The sequence below is a fragment of the Patiria miniata genome, unplaced genomic scaffold (genome assembly GCF_015706575.1).
Source record: "Patiria miniata isolate m_02_andy unplaced genomic scaffold, ASM1570657v1 HiC_scaffold_18, whole genome shotgun sequence".
NCBI classification, from domain to species: Eukaryota; Metazoa; Echinodermata; class Asteroidea; order Valvatida; family Asterinidae; genus Patiria; species Patiria miniata.
In genome coordinates, this window is record NW_024037056.1 from 10695681 (window position 1) to 10710623 (window position 14943).

The 14943-nt window shown below is 39.8% G+C and overlaps 2 protein-coding genes and 1 long non-coding RNA gene across 3 annotated transcripts in view; 2 read left to right on the forward strand and 1 right to left on the reverse strand.

Moving 5' to 3' along the window:
- On the forward strand, positions 1 to 9898 carry LOC119724568 (F-box only protein 16-like). Its single transcript, XM_038195674.1, has 8 exons — positions 1 to 281; positions 2498 to 2533; positions 3573 to 3779; positions 4789 to 4953; positions 5543 to 5751; positions 6945 to 7095; positions 7938 to 8139; positions 9673 to 9898. The coding sequence occupies exons 1-8, from the start codon at positions 27 to 29 to the stop codon at positions 9732 to 9734; spliced, it is 1287 nt and encodes a 428-aa protein (XP_038051602.1). The 5' UTR covers positions 1 to 26; the 3' UTR covers positions 9735 to 9898.
- On the reverse strand, positions 4888 to 12618 carry LOC119724570. The gene is made up of 3 exons (XR_005270653.1): positions 12506 to 12618; positions 9656 to 9739; positions 4888 to 4972 (listed from the first exon to the last, which is right to left on the reverse strand). It is a non-coding gene; the product is annotated as an uncharacterized LOC119724570 (long non-coding RNA).
- The window catches only part of LOC119724569 (DNA mismatch repair protein Msh6-like), a 20350-nt gene continuing 17764 nt past the window's right edge, over positions 12358 to 14943 (forward strand). The window contains exons 1-4 of the mRNA XM_038195675.1: positions 12358 to 12663; positions 13433 to 13607; positions 14437 to 14627; positions 14721 to 14909. Of these exons, the coding sequence (XP_038051603.1) occupies positions 12492 to 12663; positions 13433 to 13607; positions 14437 to 14627; positions 14721 to 14909 (727 nt within the window). The 5' untranslated portion in view covers positions 12358 to 12491. The remainder of the gene's footprint in view (positions 12664 to 13432; positions 13608 to 14436; positions 14628 to 14720; positions 14910 to 14943) is intronic.

Consider the following 14943-nt stretch of genomic DNA (forward strand, 5'->3'; position numbering starts at 1 on the left):
TTTCCCGTTTCAATTCCCGTCGTGCAATGCGACAAAGAAAATGGCGGCCTTCTGAAGGCAGAAGTTGTGTACATTGGATACGCAATTTTGAAGACTGTTTTGGACCCCTTCTTCGTCGCAAGCCTGGATCTAATTGTTTCAGAGAAGCGGGGTCGACGCAGGGAATAATCATGGCGTGGTCTGGGGAACAAAAGAGGCTGGAAAACAAGAAGAAGAACCTGGATTCCAAGATTCGGTTTAGTGCGTGGACGCCGATGAATCACACGCCAACGAATGACAAGGTCATCAGCTCAGCTCAGCTGTTCATCATGTTCATTCAGCCATGGATTCAGCTAGCACACGAATCCATCCATGGAAATTTTAAACATGGGAAATTAGTGGGGGGAAGACACGATATCTACGCGTTCGGTATAGAGTTAAGAAATATAAAAGCTGAATTTAAATGCAGGTTTTCTTTTTAGTCATCAATTAAAAAAATCAATTATCAATCTAGTCCGAGTAACTTGGACCCAACTTATCGCCTTTTTTAACATTTGGACATGGTCTGGCGATAGTGGGGTCCAAGCTAATACCGCGACCTGGACAACATCATCCTGTCACTGTCCCAAAAACCAACATTTTCCAACAAAAAACATCAGATTTCACCTTCAAAACGGCCTCCAAATAACTAGATATGCCTCCTGAGGTACAAGTAGACATCGATAATTAAGATGGTTGTACTGAAGTTTACTTACGATCCGGAAAAAAAGTGAAATTTTCCGTCCATTTCGGAGAGCTCCCCTCGCGATCTTGAACACGTTAAATTTCCGATCGTGTTTAATGTTTGAACGACGCGATTTCTTCTACATGCCCAGCGTACATTCGACGGTCCCCGTATCCCGAGTGCGATTCCGTTACCGAGCACGCGCGATGCATCGATTATGATAATGAGTCACGTTTGTAAACACATACATGTGCATTTCGAACTGTAAAAGGGAATTGGGAACCAGCTTGAACTGGTATCCGCCATAAAAGCTGCGCTAGTTCCCGACTCCCTATTATCGTTTGAAATGCACATGTGTTTACAAACGTGATCCAGTCTACTCATTATCATAATCGATGCATCGCGTGCGCTCGGTAACGGAATCGCACTCGGGATACGGGGACCATCGAATGTACGCTGGGCATGTAGAAGAAATCGCGTCGTTCAAACATTAAACACGATCGGAAATTTAACGTGTTCAAGATCGCGAGGGGAGCTCTCCGAAATGGACGGAAAATTTCACTTTTTTCCGGATCGTAAGTAAACTTCAGTACAATCATCTTAATTATCGATGTCTACTTGTACCTCAGGTGGCATATCTAGTAATTTGGAGGCCGTTTTGAAGGTGAAATCTGATGTTTTTTGTTGGAAAATGTTGGTTTTTGGGACAGTGACAGGATGATGTTGTCCAGGTCGCGGTATTAGCTCGGACCCCACTATCGCCAGACCATGTCCAAATGTTAAAAAAGGCGATAAGTTGGGTCCAAGTTACTCGGACTATTATCAATCATGAAGAACAGCCACAATTTAACATGATGTTGCTAACAAATCAAATCTCTCTAATTTTGTATGTGAATGTTTGTGTTGAATATATTTTGTTTGTAATACACAATTGTATTTTTTTTCCGTAATAAGTTGGAGATAGGAGTGATGAAAAATTCTACTTCCAGAGCTGTAAGGTTTTTACAAACCTTATAAAATACAGATGAGATAGACCAATTAAAGTTGCTGTAGCAGAAAATTCTCAATTTTTTTCGGACCTCCAAACTCTCCTGTCATGAAATGTTTGGCCTTTTCACAAGTATTATCTTGATGAGGATAGGTACCTCTAGGGTGGGTTGAAATCCCTAAAAAGTCAAACAAAAATGTGAAATCTACCAGAATTTTATTCACCAGGATCGCAGGAGTCTCGCACTTGGCCGTCTGTCATCGTTTGCCGTCGACTGAGGGCGCTTTAATTCTCTTGACCAACTGCAGCACGGCTTTAATTTCATAGCGCAAGGCACGGAAACACTGGCTGAATGAAAGCCGGGCTGAAGTTGGTCAAGATAATTAAAGTGCCCTTAGTCAAGGGCAAAGGATGACAAACGGCCGAGTGCGAGACTCCTACGATCCTGGTGAATGAAATTCTGGTAAATTTCACATTTGTGTTGGACATTTTAGGGATTTCAACCCACAGCAACTTCAATTGGTCTATCTGTAAAGTTAATGTGGCTGGTTTGTAAAAACCTTACAGTTCTGGAAGTAGAAAAATACTCAAAATTGTAAAAGACAATTTGAAAAATTGAAGTCTGTAATAAATATCTTTTTTTTAATATTATTATTCTTTGGAATTGGAGTGGTTCGTGAAGACAGGCTTTTAACGTTAAATTTTTAGAGTTATAAATACATTGTACTTTATTTAATCTCATTCCTGAACTTTGAGTGCTATTTCATTTTTCCGAACATGATTTCATTTTGTTTTGCCGCATTCAGGTATATGAAGAGAGAAAAGACGTGCTGAGAAAATGGGTAAGTTGTAGGGCAGGTAAAAAAAAAGAAGTTATCGTCCCACTCGCATCCTTTTTTGAAGCCGCATCTGGGTTTTTTTTTTTTTTTTCTCACCTCAAAAAGCTAACTTTTTCTTGTATTTCACTTTTATAAAATAAATAGCGCATGTTCAACATGAATATTTTGACTCTACTTACCATAAGGATAGCTTATTAAAAGCTGGCGGTCATTTTGAACCGAAGTTGGCTGCCAATCTGAATTTAAATACTTGACGGCCATCTTGGAACAAAATATTTAAACTACAAAAAAAAAGGCTCTCATCCTCCTCTTTTTGAAAAAAAACCCGGATGATCAACTGGTTTTTTTTTAATTTAACTTGGCCTAAATTCACAAAACTTACATTACATGTATCAGATCTTGATATTTTACCAGGACAGCACAATTTACACCTACCAATGATTTTTTTAACGTTATTTAAAAAGATCAAAATACATATTTCGTTGATTGTTATTTCACTTTAAAGGGAATGTACAACATTTGCTTTTGCTCCAATTTTCAGAAATAAATGGATTTGGAGGATTAGTATGTTATAGCAAATATTGTTAAACTGACTTGATTCACGTTTTGGGCTTGTAGACGCTGGAAAAACCAAGAAAACCAATCATGCTCTTGTAGTCTGGTACCCTGTCTCCGCTTTACATGAAACAGAGCAATTTATAGACTTTGGGGAATTGTAAGGTCAAAGAATCAGTCTAGCAGGCTTGAACCCCTTCACAGGTGTGTAATCAATTGCAAAGAAAATGCGGAATAACTAAATATGAAAAACAAGGAGCAGTTTTTGAAAAAAAGCCAGTTATCTCCAACCGACCAGCGTTAGAAAAATACAGTTTTTCTTGAAAATGTCAGCACACCAGGAGCCACGATTCTACAGGATGCTTTCGACTGTCATTCCCTAACAAATCAGTAAGGTATTTCGTGATAATTTGATCATTTCGTTTTTTGATGTTTGCAAATGTTGTATCTTCCCTTTAAAACAAAATAAAAAAAATCCATTTTTCAGTTTGACAGGTGGAGTGACACACAGCGCCGTGCATCCATCGTTGAAATCATGGAGCGCTGTAGCTTGGGACAGCTCCAATTCATGAAGCAGATCGCTGTCGCCAAATTGCCCATAGTCTGCCAAGATTTTACAAGGGAACTTCCCAGAGCAATCTGCCTGTATATCTTCTCGTTTCTGGATCCCCGAAGTCTGTGCAGATGTGCTCAGGTAGCATGATAACTGTTATGAGTACGACCCAACTATGGCAAAGGTCCCAACTATAGTTGGGACTGTCCCAACTATTGTTGGGATGGAAGTCCTAACTATAGTTTGGAGTTGGGACGATCCTAACTGTAGTTGGGATTGTCCCAACTGTAGTTGGGAGGATTCCATAGTTGGGGTGTAACGTAATCACGGGGAAACCAGATGGTCATGACATACAATTGAAACCTATTATTTGGACAGTCCCAACAATAGTTTGGGAAGTCCTAACTATAGTTTAGAGTTGGGTACAATACTAACTGTAGTTGGGACTAACCAGTTTGGCTGGGATGATCCTATATTTGGGGTTTAGCATAACCATGGGCTAATTGCATGGAGCTAGTAAGCATCTATAGAAATATGCTAAGCACACAAAATGTTGCTTAATAGCAAAAAACAGATTACCTGTTAAATTATCATTGGCTGTTTATTGTGACTTGGTCTTAACTGATTATACTGGAAAATCCCTCAAATAATAATGCATTATAAAGCCATGTAAAAAAAAATAGTTTCTCGTCTGGACTTTTTGAAAAAAGGATAGGGTAGCTCTTTTTTCTTAAAATCGCGGATATTCCAAGATGGCGGACGGATTCTTCCATCTTCTTGACTCTTTTGCAGATACTTTTGTGTCCAAAGGAGTGAAGAGCCATCACCCTTTCAACCAGATTTTGAACTTGCATACATAGCTACAATTTTGCCGGAAACATACAAAAAGACAATGTATGATTAAAAAAGAAAAAGAAAAAGGAAGCTGGTGGAAAAAGAAAGTAGGCGAGGACGAGAAACTGCTTTATTATTTTACTTGGCCTTATGTTGCAGCATTGTTTTAGTTTGATTTGAAGTACTGAAAATCAGTAGCAGTATCTCATGTACAGTAGGTTTTGGTTCAATACAGAAAATCTGCATTTGATAGTTCACTCAAGGAAAATAAATGAGAATAAAATTCATTTTTTTCCCCTCCTTTTTTTGTCCGAAGGTTTGTTGGTACTGGAAGTACTTGACCGAGCTGGACCAGATCTGGATGCCTAAAGCGCTGCGGCTGAGCTGGTACCTGACCTTCTCTCCAAGTCCCTATGAGACGGGTGTGTGGAAGAGGCACTACCTGGAGAACGTCAGGGGTTTGCATTACGTCAACCCTAAGGTGGGTGGAGCCGTCCTGCCTGTCAATCAAACACAGAGCGTTGACCAATCAGATCATGACTTTAAATCAGGTGACCATAGTAGCTCGGTCTAACTTGGTCAGAAGCAGTGTGAGAATTGTACAAACTAACTAGGTTAGGTTAGCCAAAGCCAGCACGGTCCATTGGGTGTTTTGCGGCTATGCCTAGTAGCATTGACACACTACAGTAATCCCTAGCCATAGATAAAAATGCGTGTTTTGGGCTAAGCAAAATATCTTACCAATTTTGAGTCTGCATTTCACTTCCATTTGTAGAAAAGAAAGCTTGCAGAAATAAAATCTGGCCAACGTTAGCAAATAAAATTTGCCAAGATGGCTACACTCCAAAGATGATATCCTGAGTGTTTCACCAACCAAATTTAGGTCACAATATTTTTTTTTAAATAGAGTTTTGAAGCAATTGAGAAAACAGTCTAGCAATATATTTTAGAATTCTGGTGTTTATTTTCCTTTTTTTAAAAACTTTACTTATACAAGGTATCAACGAATTGGCTAAACACAAAGCCAAGTTTGTACTCGTTATATTAACACTGCTTTTCTTTATCCGTAGGAATCCAAGGTGCCAGCCAGTTCCGAGCTGAACGGTAACACGGCCGACAGCCCCACACCCGACAAGACCAGCAAACGCTCCGCCCCTAAGCTGAAGAGTAAGCCCCCTAAGCCCCTGGAGCACAAGCCTTGGAGGGCCAATGCACCGATGGCTGAGGATATCAAGAGAAATAACTACTTGGATAACCCGGATGAAATCCTTCTACAGAGGTGAGGGAGTGGCTTAAAGGGAATATACAACATTTGCAAACATCGAAAAATAAAACTACCAAGTTTTTACGAAATACCTTACTAGGATGTTGGTAAATGACAGTCTAAAGCATCCTGTAAAATTATGGCACCTGGTGTGAAGTCATTTTCAAGAAAATGGTGATTTTGTATAAATTTCCAACGGTGGTCGGCCGACCACCGTTGGAAAAACCTAACTATTTTTTAACTACCGCTCCAAATTCACCATTGCTTCAGTCCAAATTTTGTTTGCTATTGGTTACATGTTCATGAATGGATGCAGGCCAGCTAGACTGGTTCCCTTACCTTACAATTTTCCGGCATCTATAAATTCATCCATTTTATCTTTAGTGGAGTCAGGGAACCAGACTACTCCACCATTTGTGTTTTTCTTGGTTTTTCTAGCATTTTCAAACAAAAACTTCAAACATGTCAGTGTAACAATATTTGATCTATTATACTTACCCCTCAAATAGTTCATTTCTGAAAATTACAGCAAAAGCCAATGATGTACATTCCCTTTAAATATTTGGAATTCTTAGCAGCATTGTAATGACTCGAGTCAATGATTCAACTCGAGTCCGACTCAAGTCACAATTTTTAGCGACTCAACTCAACTCAATTCCCAACGGGTAATGGTCTCCACTGGACTCGAGTCACTGCAAGCAAATGACTCGACTCGACTCGAGTCCCTCATCAGAAGACTCGACTCGAGGCAGAGCCTAAAAACACTCGAGTCCCAAAACTGCAAAAATATATTTGCAGTGACTTACGGCACAAAGTTATTTATGTTCACATACTTGGCATTACCGTCAAGTTGTGGCCGCTAATTGCACACAAATATACCCGTATCACAGATTCCCACCTTGTGGTTTTATAAGTAGCACACAAACTATGCATAGGTATCCTGGAGCCAGACTTTAAAAGCATTTCCTAATTCTTGGTTTCATCATCGGCTTCGGGCGATTTCTTATTAATTAAGCCCGTGATGGAACTCTGGGTAAATTTATGTTTAGCTTTCGAAAAATATTTAGATATATTTTTATATAATCGGAAACAGTTTTGTATGTTGCAATTTGATTTTGATGTTGTCAGCAGAAAAATAAATGAAATACTACATGAAATAAAGTATCTGTATTTGGCAAATGTTCTGATATTTCATTTCTTGTTTGTAGGCAGAAACGTCTTGAGAGGAACAAGCAGATGAGGGAGCGACGGAATTCAGCCTCTGCCTCAGACCTGACCAAGGACCCAGAGAGAGCAGCCAAGAAGACCCAGGCCTCGGTCAATATGGCTTACAAACTCAAGAAGGCCAAGTCGTCATCGGTAAGATTCTTGAAGAGACTTCAATTTCTTGATAGGTTGTTGACGGGGTTGTAGGGAATCTTTTTCCAGTGTTGTGAAAAAAAATTACTTTATATTGAGTGTTCCCTTCACCCTGTTTTTTAGTTTGTATTTTTTACGAGAATATGGCTTACAAACTCAAGAAGGCCAAGTCGTCATCGGTAGGATTCTTGAAGAGACTTCAATTTCTTGATAAGGTTTTTGACAAGGTTGTAGGGAATCTTTTTTCAAGTGGTGTGAAAAAAAGACTTTATATTGAGTGTTCTTTTACTCTATATTTTATTCTTGTATTTCTTACGATAATTTAAAATTTACTCAATCAGACCTTTCTGTAAAAGAGCACCTTGCAATAACATTGGTTATTAATTGCAAATTTGAGTACAAAAGTCCTCATTGTAAAAGTGGAGTGCACTTTTTGAAATTATCTGAGAAGTTTTAGAATTGATACAACAATTGAACTTTAATCTGACCCTTCAAACAAATTTGGAAAACACAGCTTTACAGCTTCCAGATCAAAACCACAAGCCGTGTGATACCAGACAAAAATATCATCTTGCAATGTTACATCTGTTGTGAAGTACAGCGATAGTTAGCGATAGTTACCTAAGAACCAGTGTTCAACAAATGTCATGCAAATATTATTGTTTTTAATCATCTGTTTGCTTGTGTAGCATCTATTTTCTGTGTTGAGTAAAAATAAAATTATGTCTTAGAAGGTCAGTGGTTATTAAAAAGATGTACATGTTTTTGCAGCACAATATCTTAAACAGATATTGATTCAAAACAAATGTTGAATCTTTCAGTGTAACACTTTTCTTCTTTAGAATATTGCCAGCGATGAAAAACCTGCCTCCAATCTGGCCCCCGACAGGCCCATGTGGGCCCAGAACACGGAGAACCTGCCCCCAGACATGCTGGTGACGGCCGACACCATCGGGGGGAAGGATGCGTCCAGACGACCCCCGCCTCTGGCCAAGAACATCCCCCGATCGGCTGCGGTCAGGAGGAATGATAGAGACTTGCCAGGTAAAGTGCTCTTTTTATCCCCCTGGCTGGCTTTTAAGTCAAGAAAGGGGGATCTTGCGATAGTGTATTCCTTCTATGTGTCTGTATGGGTGTACAAGCATTACATTCACTGTGTGGACTTCCGAACAAAAGAGGTCCACATAAACCAGGTAGCAGCGACGTTGTGTGGACTTGCCCACGTCCACACAGTGTTTCCCCTCTCTGGAAAACAGGTTTAGAGGCATTTTGGGGTTAGGTTTATCCGTGGCAAATGCAGAGAAACACTAAAGGGAATCATAGAAAAAAAATTGGGTTGACTGAGTTTTCACAGTGTGAGTAAAATGATTTTTTTTTTCACAGGTTTTTCTAAACTACACGAAAACAAAGGAATGTCCACACTACGTATGTAACGTTAACGTGTGTGTGTCTGTGTGTTCCATTTTGGTTAGGTTTACTGTTTAGTGCTGTCATATGAAAACTCAGACTTCACTCTCAACCAAACTTGGTGACCATAATCTTTGGGTAGGGGAACTTCAGATGTCTTGAGACATTTGAGGTCAAAGGTCATCTAGGGGTCAAATGAGGTCATTGTTGATTTTGGTTAGGCCAACTGAAAAGTGTGCTTACTAAACTGACTATAAATACTGCCAGCATGCCAGGGGGATCGCGCAAGTTTAACTTGCAGTATTTTTTTATTAAATGCTTGCGATCAAGTTAATCACAAGTCAATCATGAGTCAGATTACAATTCAATTCAAGAACATTTCGAGATTGAAAGATCCTCAGCAAAATCCAACAGAAGGAAAGGCAAAACTGAAGATTTTTTCTTTATTATTTCAGAGAAGTCAGTCGAAAGTCAAAATACTGCCAAACGTCAGGGCAGAATCCTTGTAGGGAATTTGTGTGTTTGGGAGTTATCAAAAACTCTGTTTAAGACCGGTTGGAGTCTGGATGGGTGATAATTACCCAAGGCGAAGCTCCAACCAGTCTTAAACTGAGTGTTTAATACCGACCAAACACACATTTATTCCCATTCATAAATACCTTTTCGGTCAAAAAAACAAATCTTTCGGTCCAAAAATCAAAACAAGACAAAAACTAGACGTTGCCAACCATTTTGTTCGACCCCTCTGACTATAATATGGAATGTCCCTGTACAACTCCTTACCTTATAAGGAGATTGGCGTGCATGTTGCGCATACTGCGCGATGTCACAGAAAACGCAGCTGGGCTGGTGTAAAGTGAATTTCGCACTATGAAATACTGATATACTGGTAGTATTGCGCATGCCTACGTGAGGAATGCGAATGTTCAACAGATGAAGTGTTAAAAGGCACCGGATTTCATGGGAGTCAAAATTTCATGTGACACTGGAAAAGTGTTTAAGACCAGCCAGCCATGTCTTTATCATCCGTTTAAGACCAGCCACTTGACGGGCTCTCGACCAATGGGAATGGGTAAACTGTATTAGGTATCATGAATATGTAATTAACAAGTTACAATTGTTTTTGTTTCATGGCTAAGTAATGTATTGTTACCTGTTTTTGCATGACAGAAGGTGATCTGTTTCCAACTCGAGGATGGCAGCAAGTTGACTTTTCTGATGACGAAGGATGACCTCGCTAAGGGACAGTAGATAATAATATTAGATTAATTAACAGCCGAGGGAACAGTATTAAAGAAATCACAGAACAGAGAGATGTTAGGCCAAAAAAAAGTCTTCGGTTTCTGGTATGGAGCTTGCCCCAAAAGTGGTGCGGCAACGCGGCTCCCCCCCCCTTTTTTTTCTTCAAATGTCAGCTGATGACTGCAAATGGTGCCCGACTAAATTTAGTGCAAAATATATGGGAGCCCAAAGAGGCCACGTAAAGCTTATACTCGATCGTTACCCCATCTAACAACACGTTCAAATTGTGCAGCAGCAGGATTCCAGTCAAACCTATGAGTTTGGCGATTTTGAGACATCATAATACATTGAAAAAAAACAACTTTTTAATTTTGCTGACGCGCATGGCTACGGCGACGTGCGCACAGACAAGAAACCGGAGCCTTTTTTTTTTGGCCTTACAAGCTAGCTTGTTTTTCTGGCTGAATATTTTGATGGAAAGTCAAAAGCAAAGCTAATAACTTGTAACTGGCGCCATTAACTGCGAAGTTTTTTTGGACTTACCAGGATATTCAAGGTGATATCGTGAGGTTATTGTGAAATTCTGTGATTGGTGAAAGTTGTTGGAACAGTACATCATGGTCCTACAATTCTGAATATTTTTATTATTATTTATTGAAATGTGCAAAATATGTAAATAATTGTGCCTTAAAACAAAAGTTACCATAACAAAATCAGTGATTGATAATTTATAGTTAGAAAAAAATCAGCATTGTCGATAAACTCTTCCTTGACTAATTTTTTTTTTCTGAACCCTTTTTTCTTTTTTTCTGGGCATTGTGATTCTACTTCCTGGAATTTTACCTTTTCATTTTATGGTAGTATTCCTCAAATTTTGAAAGGGATTTGTAAATAATCGTGTACAAAAATATGCTTTAGTGCAATGGTAATGTGGGTATTTCATTTTAACATGTTAACATGTGGATGTTGACCAAATCTAAAAATAATGTTGACAACATTTTAACAATGTAAGATAAACTTCTGCCATTTATAAGCTTTATCAATGTAAACAAACAGAATTATTTTCAATAAGGGATTTTGAATTGGAGAATTTGAAGAAAAATTGTAACTCAGCAAATTTGCTTATTAAGCATAGAACAAAAGCCAATATGTGTTTTTGTTAACAATATCATCACCGTTTTCACGAAGAGGCGAATTTAGTATTTCACTGTCTGAACAAACATTTGAGATAATCGTGTTTAAAGTTGGTCCTTTTTTCATTTGACAATTTGAAACTTAAAGATGCATAAAATATGCAGGATTTAGGTATCAGAGGAAACAAGAGCTTCTAATCTTCCTCAATGTAGAAAACTTTAAGAAAAATAGGTAATTAGGTTTGCAGAATTAATCAATTAGGAAAAGTGGCTGTTTGTGAAACGAAAAAAATGACCAATTAGCAAATTCGCCCCTTTGTGAAAACGCTAAAATGAGTACGCGCAGATTTCGCCCTGCGGCGGTCTGAGTCAATGCATTTTTTGTACAGTACGCGCAGATTCTGCCCCACTGCGCGTGCGCCTTAAAATTCGCCCCTTTGTGAAAACTTTTATTGCCCGCGCCTGAAATTCGCCCCTTCGTGATAACGCTTCATTGTATTACAATGTATTTATTTACTGAAAATTTATTACTACCATACAGTGCGGAAATTTGCCCCTTCGTGAAAATGCAAAACAGCACTTGTGGCAAATTCGCCCATTCGTTAATTAGGTCAATTAAGATTTTAATAAATTTTTTGAAAGTATAGCCTCACCAGGTTGAAGATATTGATATTTTTATTTATTTTCACAAAAAAAACCAAATTTCAAAAAAAGGACGATTTTTCATGAAATTCGCCCCTTCGTGAAAACGGTGACGATATCAACACATTTTTTGTACTTTTAGGTTTTAAACAGGTCTGTAAAATCGGAACTTGACAAAGGGATGTTACCGTAAAGTCTGTCTAAGTTAAGTAGGCCTACTTAGCCACTTTTTGAGCACCACCCGAAAACAGAATAGCCTGAACTTCTTGACCTGAACTTTATTGAGAATCACACAATTAATTGTGGAAAACACAATTTTTTTTATGTAGCTCAAATTAGTAAAAAGTTAGTGATGTCTGTGAAATAATTGGTAATTTTTTTCTAAAACTATTCCAACCCAAGCCAGTTGATGTTTGAAATAAAATGCATCATCAGATATTGTAATGCTGCAGCTCATTTGTTATTTTCCAGTTTGAATTGCAGCTGTTTTTCTAAACTCTCCCCACCCCCCCCCCCCCCCCCCCCCAAAAAAAAGAAGAAATAACTTACCAAAATCTGAGTTGTAATTGCTCCATGAAGTATAGTTCCTTTTGCTGTAAGCTAAGTTTTTTTGTGTTTTTTTACAAGAGAAAATTTTCTCCATATTTAACTCCATAGTTGAACCTCGGCACCAAAGTACTCGGGGAAAGTTTTGATTAGCTTTTTCTTGTCGTGGAGGGCGCGATTTTCTCAGACGGTTAGTCTCTTGATCGTGAGTTATTGATACCGACAACACCGGCACGTATTAAGACTAGTCGCGCGTTGCGTGTCTTGTAACTAGACACACCGCACGAACATTGTGTAGTGTGTTGTATGGTTACCAGTTTAAACATCATGTTGACAAAATTTCCCGCGAAACTCTTTGACATTCATCACTGACACGACGTGATGAAAAGGCTGATCGACAAAAAATCCTTACTTTAATCCTAAAAAATGCAGAAAAATACCTTGTTTTCCTACTTCTCCAAGAGTCCAGCGGTAGCTAGGAAGGCTACATCGCCGGTGATCGCTGACGATGTCGGAGAACAGAAGTCGAAATCGCCGAAGGAAACGGCCAGCAAGGGACTGCAGTCTAGATCTAACGGGAGCGGGAGCGGGAAAGTGGGTAAGGCTGACGGGGCGAATGGTGGGTTGATGCCCGGGCGCGTGTTGGACAAGTGACCGGTGGTTGTGGCTGCTGGGTGTGCTGGAGATGTTGTTTGTTTATAATTATCTTTGATTATTACGAGATTATTACGATCATTATTGAATATGAATAACAAAATGACGAAAGCTTTTTCACCCATTAATTGAGATTAAATTTTTCAATCTTTTTTTTGGGGGGGGGGGGTGGGGGTTGAAGAAATATAGCCTAGTTAAAACTTTGATTTAGCATTACAAAATGTGCAAGATCTAATGATTTGATTTTAAACAGTTGGAATAGATTTTTGGAAAGAATACTGAATACTGACTCCACTTTTTTCATCACCATTCATGGCCTAGTTATTGTTTATCTCAATGAAGCCTTGAAGGTCAGTCATTGCAAAAAAATTTAGAAATCTGGGACAGAGAAATTTTTCCAATTTTGTTAGAAAATACTTTGAAAATGCACTCTCCATAGACTTTGTAAAAACCAAAGAAGTGGCGTCTGGATACATTCCTTCCGATATTCTGGTCTTTATAATCAAATTTGATGCCAGTTTCATGCTAAAAAGTAAATGATTACCCAAAAGTTATGCACCAGTCCTCCCTCCCCCACCCTCTCCCCCCCCCCCCCCCCCCGGCTGCCCCACCCAAGACGTGGTGATAAAGACACACATTAACATGTCATGAATAGAAAGTTTTACAATGATTTGTTGATTCTTTGATCTTGATACTCACTGATTGTCTCTCAGATCACAAGTTCCACGTCGGCGATATCGTCTGGGCCAAGCTAGAGGGTTACCCCTGGTGGCCCAGCCTGGTATGCAATCACCCGACCCTCGGCAAGCACGTCAAGCAAGGCAAGAAGCCACAGGTGCATGTGCAGTTCTTTGACGAGCCCCATAGCCGCTCCTGGATCCCAGAAAAGTAAGCAAAATTGTTGTAATTATATATAAGATTGGGAGTGGCATGGCCTAGCTGTTAAGAGCACCGCACCGGACTTGTGTTCGGTGTTTCAGAGGCAGCAGAATGTGGGTTCGAGCCCGGGTCTGGACACTTGTGCCCTTAAGCAAGGCACTTAACCATTACTGCTTCGTCCTTCGGATGGGACGTAAAGCTGTAGGTCCCGTGTGTTGTGTAATGCAATGCACGCAAAAGAACCCAGTTACACTTATCGCTAAGAGAAGGGGTTTGCCCCGGTGTTTCTGGCCTCCTGTTAAAACTCCCCTGCGGAGTATTTAGGAGAAGAACCAACCAAGTACCAAGTTTCACAGATGTTTGAATAAAAGCCTAAGTCCCATCATGTTTAGGATACAATGCATGGTGGGATGTGTTTTCAGTGAGATGCTCCCAAAGAGTACCACGTAATCCAAAGATGGCAGCATCCTTGAAATGGTTCATGATCAGAAGGTCGGGGGTTCTAATCCATCTGCTGATAAGATGTGTCCTTGGGCAACCCACATCACCCAAACTTGCCTCTCTCCACCCAGGAGTATGATAGTTACCTGCAGTAGCTGGGGAGTAACCTGCGATGGACTGGCATCCCATCCAAGGGAGGGGGGGGGGGGATAGAAATATTCTCAGTCGGTCCATATAAAGGAAAAGAGATAAATGCCAACCGGACAGGCCGTTCTGCTTACCAGGTCTGTGAGTTGAGTTTCTGGAGCTGCTAAGCGCAGAAATTCTGCTCAGCAAAAAATTGATTGCTTACATTATCTTCTTATTTATTTCAAATTGGGTCATACCTGAATTACAGATATGTGGAGTCTTTCAAGTTGCAAGACTTCGAACGCGGAGGGAAGTTCTTTACGCAGAAGCTGGATGTCGTCAAGGCCGTGAAGGAGGCAAAGAGCGCCCTCAACATGAAAGTAGAGGAGAGGCTGAATCTCGTCGTCTGCATCAACTCAGATGAGGAGGAAAAAGTAGAAGAAGAAATGGAATATACTGGTAAAAAGAAAGGAATGCTGCCCTCTTGTGTTGAGTTTTGGAGGTCATGGGTGCAAATTATTTCCTCTGAATTTTGTTTTATTTTCTCCGTAGGAACGACAACCAGCACCGATAAGACTGGTACCAGCGACAATGAAGATGACACGGATGAAGATGAGGGTGGGGATATTGGGCACAAGACCAAGAGAAACGCACCGAGGGCGACTAGAAAGACCCCTCGATCGGTGGCTAGCAGTAAAAAGCGGAGACGCATCATCATGCATTCAGACGATGAAAGTTCCGGTAAGAACTGGTTCTAGAACTTAACAGAGAGGAA

Bases quoted from the DNA above. Each gene is read 5' to 3' on its own strand.
- LOC119724568 (XM_038195674.1), top strand. From the start codon at position 27: ATGCGACAAAGAAAATGGCGGCCTTCTGAAGGCAGAAGTTGTGTACAT. The intron at 5,752-6,944 runs GTGAGGGAGTGG...TCTTGTTTGTAG, and splicing joins GATGAAATCCTTCTACAGAG to GCAGAAACGTCTTGAGAGGA. The intron at 7,096-7,937 runs GTAAGATTCTTG...TTTCTTCTTTAG, and splicing joins AGAAGGCCAAGTCGTCATCG to AATATTGCCAGCGATGAAAA.